The sequence below is a fragment of the Lonchura striata genome, chromosome 2 (genome assembly GCF_046129695.1).
Source record: "Lonchura striata isolate bLonStr1 chromosome 2, bLonStr1.mat, whole genome shotgun sequence".
Lineage (NCBI taxonomy): Eukaryota > Metazoa > Chordata > Aves > Passeriformes > Estrildidae > Lonchura > Lonchura striata.
Genome location: NC_134604.1, coordinates 62,511,947 through 62,521,577, shown reverse-complemented (window position 1 = coordinate 62,521,577; position 9,631 = coordinate 62,511,947). Strand labels below are relative to the sequence as shown.

General features: G+C 44.6%; 1 protein-coding gene across 1 annotated transcript; it reads right to left on the bottom strand.

Annotated features, from left to right (window-relative positions):
* Window positions 1-686, bottom strand: ARL11 (ARF like GTPase 11). Its single transcript, XM_021528475.3, has one exon. It carries the CDS (start codon window positions 684-686, stop codon window positions 150-152), a length of 537 nt encoding a protein of 178 aa, XP_021384150.3. The 3' UTR covers window positions 1-149.
* Window positions 687-9,631: the final 8,945 nt, after the last annotated feature.

The window sequence follows — 9,631 nt, the reverse complement described above, 5'->3', positions numbered from 1 at the left end:
CCTTGTAGGGCTGCCTGGAGGCTGGAATCCTCCATGACAAACCTGCTGGCAGCCATGAGAGGGCGGGGTCCATGTGAGGTTCAGGTTTGCTCTGGAGCTTGCCTCCTTTCTGCCAGCCCCATGATGAACTGCTCCTGGGATAGGGAGCTCTACTCTGAGCCCTGCAGCAGCATTCCCAGGATGGCCAGGACTTCTTGCAGGCCCTGGCCAGTGTGGGCACTGCACCCCTGGAGCATCCAGTGGTGCCTTGCCAGCCCCCCCAGCTGCAGCATCTCCCTCAGCTTGGCTGGAGCCAGCGCTCCTGGCACGTCCTGCTTGTTGGCCAGCAGGAGCACAGGGATGCCAGCCATGCAGGGGTGGCTCAGGGCCTCCTCCAGTGCTGCCATTGCTTCGGCCAGCCGGGCCGTGTCCGTGCTGTCAAACACGAAGACGAGGGTGTCGATGTCCTCCAGGTAGTTAGGCCAGCTGGCCCGCAGGCTGTCTTGTCCACCAACATCCCAGAGGGTGAAGGAAATGCCACAGGGTGTTTCCAGAGACTCCACGTTGAATCCCACCGTGGGGCAGGTCTCCACAGCCTGGCCACTCTTCAGTTTGCACAGGAGGGTGGATTTGCCGGCAAAGTCGAGCCCCAGCATGATAACTTGCACATCTCTTTTCCTCCAGCATTTGGAGATCAGCTTCCCCATCAAGATACTGCCAGGGTGGGGGGAATGCAGCCAAAAATAAATAGCAAGGAAGCGTGTTTCCTCGATGATGTCAGTCATTAACAGAGGGCTCAGCCCTGCCTCTCCAAAGGAGCACCCTCGGTTTGCTGAAGATGCGGGCAGCCGGCTTCTGCTTCTCTCTGTAGGTGAAACGAGGTGAGAGCGATTATGTACGAGGTGCGCAGCAGAGCCCCGGAGTGATGTTCACTACAGCAGTTTCTATACCCCAGCTCCGCTGCCGCTCCTTTTCATTCAGGATCCAAAGAGATTGGTGCAAAAGAGAGCTAACATTTTGCAGGAAGAGGTGGGGAGACTGGAGTAAGTTTCCTCTTCACCACATACATAAATAAATAGGCTTTTGTTCATTGGCTTGTCTAGGAGAAATCCACCCCTGGCAGGATAGGACAAGGAGGAACCCGGGCTTCAGACCAGGGTTACTCCAGGAATTTGCTGAATCACAGCTCAAGGGTGGGGATTTAAAGCCTCTTGAGCAACAAGACTATTTTTCTGCCAGTCTTACATTAAAAAGTACAAAACAAATCACTATATCATCAGCTTTTACTGCCTTTTGTGCAAATGGTAACAACAGCAATTTAAAAAATGCACACAAGCATGTTTTTTTAATGTCTCACTGAAATACGAGTCAAAATGCCATTCCTATGGCAAAAATCCATAAAATTCTTTACATCGAAGTATTTACAACATTTTAAGTTTTTAAAGTAAAGCAAAGTCAGTCTTCTGTGGCTGCAGGGGTGCAAAAATCCCTTAAAAGAACAGAAAACTGCTTAATAAGACAGCACATCTTGCATTTTACATGCCAGAGGCAAAAGTGTTCTGCTGCAACAACTCCCAGACTCGCTTGTGCAGGAGCAGCTGATGACAGCCAGCAGGTTCCCAGCAAAGACAGTATTTATCTCCCTTCTTTATTGGTTGGGTTTTGCTCCTAAGGGGCTGCTCAGAGGTGTGCAGAGGTCACATCACGGCAGTAAGGCAGAGCTGCTCTCTAGCCACCTTTATCTGAGAAATAAATGGGATTTACCCCTGCTTTCCTGGGCCCACAGGGGAATTTTTAACACATCTGTGGGAGATGCAGTTTCCTCAGCAATAATCTCCACATGACAGCTCCACGTCACAAACATTCCTGAAGTTCAGCACAGCATGTGGAAGGGACTGTCTGGTCAGTTGGTCACTGAGAGGCATATTTCTTCCTCTGGGGGCAAGATACTTGAGTTTTCCATCTTTTACAGAAAGGAAGATGCATGAGAAAAAAAAAAACAAAAAACACAAGGATTCCAGCCCACTTAGGCTGCATGGGATTACAAGGTGTGTAAAACAGACCACATTTTGCAAGACACCTCTCTGATAAATGTCTCTCCCATTGTTAACCCACAGAGCTGGTTGGCACCAAGAGCCTCCACAAGATTTATGCAGCTTGTGGATACGTAAGATGGGTTTTATCAATTGTGGAGTACCAGGTTGGAAGGACCTTGAGGATCATCTGGTCCAACCAACCTTTCAAGGCAAAAGCATGGTCTAAAAGAAGCTCAGCATCCTCTCTAGACAAATCTTTAGTGTCACTGGGTGCTGGGGAATACACCACTTCCCTGGGGAGATTATTCCAATGGTGGATTGTTCTAATTGTGAAAAGCTATCCCCTTGTGCACAATCAGAATCTCCCCAGGAGTAAATTGTACCTATTAATGCTCATTTTTTTTTCCCGTAGACTCCTTATAAAAAGGGATTCTCTATCTTCTTTGTAACCACACTTTGAATATTGGAACACAGTGATCAAGACTTTCATAAGCCTTTTTTTCCTCAAGATTCAACAATAAAATTATGCAGCGTATGTTCATGTATGATCTTTTCTAAAACCAGTCTGTAAATGCAAAATTGGCAGAAAGCTCCCTAGATGTGGTTAAGAAAAGAGAACTGTAATGTGCAGTGGATTCTGGCCCTTCAGGGCACTGCTTGCACACCCAAAGTGTGCGTTGTTGCCTGAGGGTTATCCTTTTGTCCACGTTCTTCACTTTTTAAAATAAATCCTTGATCTGCTTGTTCACCGTAATGGAATAACCTTCCCATATTTCATTGTCCTTTAAGATCAGTATAGCTGGTATTTTTAGACATAACAGTGGGTCAAGTAAATTGTGTCTTGATTTTTTCATGTTTCTCCTGCCTTTACTGCTGCTCATCCTCTCTGAGACTTGGCAGGTAGCGGTGACACACATCTGTTTCATCTGACCAGACATTTATAGTACCGTAAATCCTTTAAAGTAAATTGAAATATAGATACAGGAAGCAGGGGTGGAGACTCCACCATTCAGTGAATAATTGAGCATTTGAAATATGATGTGATGGAGTCTTTGATTGCACTCCCTTACATGCAACAGAAGAAGGCTGCTTCTAAAAAAACAAAAAGAAAAAAGAAAGGGAAAGGGGAAAAGGAAAAAGGAAGAGGAAGAAATAGAGCCAGAATAAAGGAAGCACAGTTTTAGTGATGATTTCCTTCAGGTTTTCTGTGGCATAGAATACAGAAATTCATGGGCAAATACAGGAAACTTTATGTTCTTTTTCTTTTTTTACATGCTTATACCCTATGTATTGAACCAATTTTCTTTCTTCCTGACAATTATTCCAAATACAGGGTGCAAACTGTGCCTACAGAGTCGTTGCACCCACAGCTATATTACACAAGCATAGTATTTCCAATAAATAATACATAGGAGCAATTACAAGTCTGTTTAAGATAGAATGAAAGAAAAGAAAGTAAAAGCCGACAAGATGAGTTCTGAGTGCATCTATTGCTGGAACAGAAATGCCAGGTACTAAATAATTCAGACATTGTGTTCAGAGACAAGGACAGCCCCTATTCAAGCTGTGTCTTCTGTGGACAGAATAAATGCTCCTGTCTTTTGTGTCATGTCTCCAAATTCTCAGAAGCAATGCTAATTCCATTTATAGTTTCACATAATTTCAACCCATTTATTTGTTTGCTGTTTTATAGGCATGCATTTTTCTGTTTCCTAGATATTCATCCCAAAAAAAGCAATAATCAGTAGTAATATAGGAGAGAATGACCCAAATATTCCAATTACAGGGATTTTGTCCTGATCACTATATTAACTCACATTTGTTCCAACCTGTGCCACCTCTTTGGAAGGCAGCTCCAGGGAGACAACCCTTCACGGAGCCAGAAATAACAGCTGTAGTTCTGGTCCTTGTTGTGAGTGTGCATCCAAATGGCATCTGCGTGGAACAACAAGCACATCTCAGTCCAGTGAAGGCAGAGTGTGCTTCGCCATCCAGACATGCTTGTGTCCCTGAGAAAGGCCACCAAAGCCACCGTGCACCCAGCTCTGCCTGTGTTTCCTGCAGGTTCTCCTCACTAAATCATACGTGGAAGGACCATCCATGGAGGGCATGGTCAGACCAGCAGCTGGTGAGAAAGCCCGCTGGGAGCTGAAGGAGGCCCTGGACACAGGCAGATGTCTTGACCTCCAGAGCCCACTTGTTCACTGCTGGCAGTCACCTTAAAGGGGACTTCTCTTGTTTGGCCTGTGACAGTTCCTTGTGGACATGCTGGGATCACTGGATTTGACCTAGCAAGGGCCCCAGGCTAAAACCACAGCAAAGCCAAATGCAATGGTTCAGACTTAGAGAAGTTTGGACTTTTTCTTTCCTGCTCCATTCCTCTTGCTCTGCCCCTGATTTCTGGCGTGCCCGCAGGAAACTCCTGCTAACAGACTTGTGCCAGTTCACTTGGCACGTGCCCAGGAAGCTGCCTGTTCCATCAGGGTCAATAGGTAGCTGTGAGAGCTGGCAGCTGAAGGCAAGCTGCTTCCTCCTGAGACAAATTCCCAGAGGTTTGAAACATGGTTTAGCATAGTCTGAAAGTTACACAAGAGAGCCACAGGCTATGACATGCCCTAGAAAAGTCTGCCTGCAGTGATGTCTCTTGTCTAGATATGATCACTTAAAGTTGAATCAACACCCTGAAGCTCAGAATGACGAGACTCACACAACAAAAGACACAACAGATGTTAAGCACTTGTCCTTCAGGTGCCCATCGAGTACTCTGAGAGGTGTTGGCATCTGCAGGGCTGTTGGGGAAGATGAAATGGGAAAGTCTTATAAATATGATTGCTTAGCAAAGGATTTGGAAAATACAGAGACTGTGAGTGAAATTGAGATGAGAAGAAGCTTTGAAATTTCGGACCTTGGTTGCTAAGCAACTGGTGGACTGTGGTGTCCACCAGTAGAAGGTAACACCTTTTTAACTCCCTTTTTTGACCCACGGACAGATCCAAAGGTCAGATAAAATGTTCTGTCTCATTCCTCAAAAATGTATAGTTTCTTCCATGCCTGTAACCCTCCCCTGAAGTATCATGTATCTGTAATCCCACTGGTCCAAAGTCCTATTCCACACCCCCCTCTGAAACCCCCTTGATAAGGTGTTCCTGGGAGACCAGACTCTGTCTCCTGCCCCTTGCTCCAGCCCCTTCTCCTGCGCCCTCTTGCTCTCCCCCTTCTCTCTGCCCTCTTGGACCCTCTCTTGGAACTCTTATTGCTATCTTGCTCTGCCCCCACTCCTTGGGGCCTGCTTTGAGCTGCGGCTGGCAGCTCTGAGCAGGGCCCCACAATAAACCCCATATCCTAAGACCTGACTCCAGAGATCACTCGTCTCCATCCATCCCGACCGTCCAGGACCAGCCTTTATCACACAGGGCATTCCTAGTGGGGTTGGAAATAGGACATTATTGTCAAGGTCCAGCTCATCCTGTGGTCCTTGTTTATCCCTCATTTCCTGGGACAAACATTTGGTGAAGGAAAATGATTTTTGGTAGCATAACTGGCTATCAGCTTCCTCTTTCCAAAGTTAACTCTTTCCAGTAGGGAAATGACTCTAGCTGGAAAGCACAAAAACTCACCTGCTACACCCTCGCTGATGCCATGTCGCAGTTCCCAAGAGAGGAAACTTGGTCCTTGTCTCTTCTCAGTCCCCACCTGTCTGGCCTGCTGGGACCCATCCCTGTGCTGGAGGATGGCAGCCACTAGGACACAAACATGCCCACGGGTGTGAGATCCTGCTCAACGCAGATGCCTGATGGCCAGGGCTGGTGGTGCCCCTGCATGTCCCCAAGCCTACCTGCTCCCTGGCTGGGGACAGCGGGATGGTGCTGACCCTCAGACCCTGCCATAACTCCCTGCACTGCACCCTGACAACAAGGTGAATGTGGAGAAGTATGGCACAGAGCAAAGACTTTTTCCCTCATGTTCTCATCCCTTCAACAGCACAATGACATAGAAAGGAAAATTATTTGCCTTGCTTTGATTTCTGTTTGAATTACTATGTCCTTTGTATATGACTGTAGAATATTCTCCATAAACATTATTACTCTAGTATCTGAAATTATAATTTCTGAAGCTGTTTGGAATTTTATCAGGATGCAAGTCCTCTCTAGACTTTCTTATTCAAGTGCTACCCAAACTGTTTTAGTTTTTCCCACATTGGCAGTGCTCTGTGTTCTTCCATGTCACTGAAACTCTCATTCCAGGTCCTTTTATGTGTCTTAAATTTACAGAGTTCTTCTGCCTTGACTCCTAACATCTTAGCTTTGTCTCCTCAGGACAACTTAAAACTAAGCTTCTTTGGCATCTTTACCTATCCTGACACCATCATTCCCTTTCTTGATACTATTCATTAACTCTTCCTCTTACAGTTGGTCTCTATCCCAGCTTAGGTAATACACTCATCTACTGCCCACAAGCCACTTTCACCTTAGAATATAAATAAAATACAGCTCTGACTATTGTGAGAGGCCTTAAGCTCAATTATTCATTATTGTTACCATTTCTAGCTGTAGAGAAAAAAAAAAAAGAGCAAAAAATGTCTATGCTTACAAAAACATCAGTGTCACCACTGAAGTTTTTGTGCCAAAAAAAGGCTCCAGTATCCTATTATTTGCTTTTCCATCTGTTGAATGTAAAAGCCGTGAAACAAGGACTGTCTTTTTGGGGGCTTTTTTTAGCATTCCTTTGGTTTCTAGTGAGAGGAAGCCCTAAAGAGATTATCTAATGATGCTTAAACCTACTCCCTACCTGCACTAAATATAATACAGGTAATATCTTACCTGTTACTTCTATGGCAAGTAAAAATTTATACATTGAAGGTATGCTGATGAAATTCATCTCTCCAGATTAGTCTGGAGGAAATCCTGCTTTGCAATATAGAAATCTGGTTCCCTTGTTCCAGCTGCAGAGGAAGAAAATGGGATTAAAATGACAGTGCAAGCATGGTCTTGAAAATGTACTTTGTGCAACTTAATAGGCTCCAGAGCAACAGTGAGGTCTCGCTCTCCTAGAGCGCTCCTAGATTCAGAAGGTTTGGATGCAAAGTTTTGTTTAATAGTTTGTTTTTAATATTTGTCTTAGCTTGCCTGTTCAGGACACTTTATACCAATAAACAAAATTCACTGAAAAGACACTGGAAATTTTCAGCAAGAAAAGCTAGAAACTGTTCTTTACTACATTGCTTTTCGGTAAAATGGAAGAAAGTGGCAAAAATCCGTTAAATTTTACAAGTTGCATTTTATCTGTCTGGCCACAGAGTGTCAATGTTTTCCCACACATTTCTCAATGGAGAGCCAACACCAGTGTAATCGGCTCCTGCCAAACAGCAGATATCTGAGTTCCTGCTTTGATTCAGCGGGAGGCCCTCGACACCCTTTTGCAGGTGGATCACTTTGAAATGGGTTTTGCTGAACAGCAGCTGTAGGCTTCTTTTGTGTGCCACAAAAAGCTAATGGTGAGAACTGCAGAACAGAACTGGAGTGAGATGTCAGCTCCATGCAGGTCACATTTAGCTCCAGATTGTTTTCACATCAGATTTAGATGGCATCATATCCTAGGACTCCACAGTTCAAGTAAAAACAGTTAGCCTACTGATGGAAAAATATGATGCTTAATGAGGAGAAAAACAAGAAACACTTTGAAGAATTTTCTTCCTTTAATATCCTTTAACAGGTCACTGACAGTTGCTGTCACAACTCTTCACTGTTTGTGGTTACTTACAGAGCCGCAGATACAGAACAAGCATTTAAATCCACAATTAACAAGATCATAAATTCCTGTAGACTTGAGTTTATCTATGACTATGCACACCTCTGTGATCTCTGGTTTTGACAACACATCATTAGGGATGAAATTACAGAATCAGGATGTATTAGGGTTTGGGGTATAATTCCATGCCAAGCTATTCTCCATTTTGAATTTCTAGTGTCCCCACTTTGGTCACTTGAGGAAAGCCCTTCACAGTCACCTGCTACTGCTATCAAGAGATGCAAACTGAGGCTGTTGGTGTAAGAGAGAGGCATCAGCACCTGAGCTGACCCACCAAGGCCAGCAGCACACATTATCTGTGTGCTGTCTTGGGAAACAATTCCTTTTGTTCTACAAAACTTCTCTCTGAATAGCATTGCTTTGCCTGGTTGGCCTATTTAATGCTTTCATAACACTTCCAGTCGGTCATAACTTTTCCAAGATGGCTATCAGGTTTCATAACCCTTTTCCTCGTAGAAAAAAAAATGGTAGAGGAAGGTTGCTTTTTGTTATTGCTGGCTTTTACAGAAAGCCACATGAAGAGAAAAAGAACTGAAACTAGTTATTTGCAAGATAATAAAATTATTTTTGCTCCACAAAGAGCACTTCTGTAGCTGTTTCAGCTGCTCATAAAGCTCAGACACAATATAAACTGTCTGCAACTACTGTTTAAGGACTTATTGCAGATAAAATTAGTGATAACTAATAAGAAGAAAAATAAACTCATGTGAATTAAAAAAACTCTGACTTGGAGCTTGTGTTCTGGTGCTTGTTAAAACAACCGGGTTTCTGTATACAGAAACTAAGCAGGGCTGTCCTGCAGAACTAAAATCACAATTTTGTTTATGCAGCTCCACCTTTGCACCATTTCCCAGCAATGTGAGGAAAGGCAGCTGTTCTTGACAGACAACTCCTTTGTGAAGCCACAAACACTACCTGAAAACAAATGTTGTGTATGTTCTCTTTCTGGCTCTTTTGGGTCTCCCATGGAGGCAATGATGATACTTTTCCATGTATCTTATTTATGCATTTTTTTCTGTTGCTCCAGAATTCCCACAATGTATTCAGCAGTACTTTCCTCATGCTGGCAGCGCAGCAAGCAGCAATTTGGCAGGAAAATTCTCTTTCTACCCTGGACCTACCACTGTGCTTTCCTTGCCTCGTATTCCAGAGCAGAATTTCTTCAGCATCATTGATTCCCTCTCAGAGCAACCCATCCACATTTGATCCCTGGGTTACTAATTTCTTCTTTGAATTTAGCTTTTTCTTAAATTGACCACTCTCAAAAAGAGATTGATGCCTCCAGTGGGCTTGACCTTACTGCTTTATGTTTCAGATCCATCAGCTCTCCACTCTCTGCAACCCCCAGCTGCTTTTTCACCCAATGTCAGGAAAAAAAAAAAAAAAAAAAAAGTAAATTTTGTGAAAGAAGGAAGCTATTTCTTGGTAACAACTTTGTGTTAACAAAAGACTTCTCCTGGGAATACTGGTTTCCAGTCTTCCCTTTCCTGGATCCTTCCTACTTCATCTGCAGGTATTGCAATGGAACAGTGAAGGGACAAGATTGTGCCAATGCTAAAATCTACCAGGGGTTTATAGGCTGCCTAAATACTTTTGAGTGAAGGGAAGTCGCTGACTGACTGCGTCAGAAGAGCCTTAGCCTTGTCTCTGGGATCTATCTGGACTCAGGCCTTACTGGCACCAGCTTGTAGCAGAGCCAGCAGCGACCCTGGCGCAGGCGGGCTCTCTGCGCCGCCCCAGGGCAGGAGCCTGGGCTGCGCCGCCTCTGCCCGGCCCCGCGCCGCTGAGGATGGGGGCTGGCCGTGCCA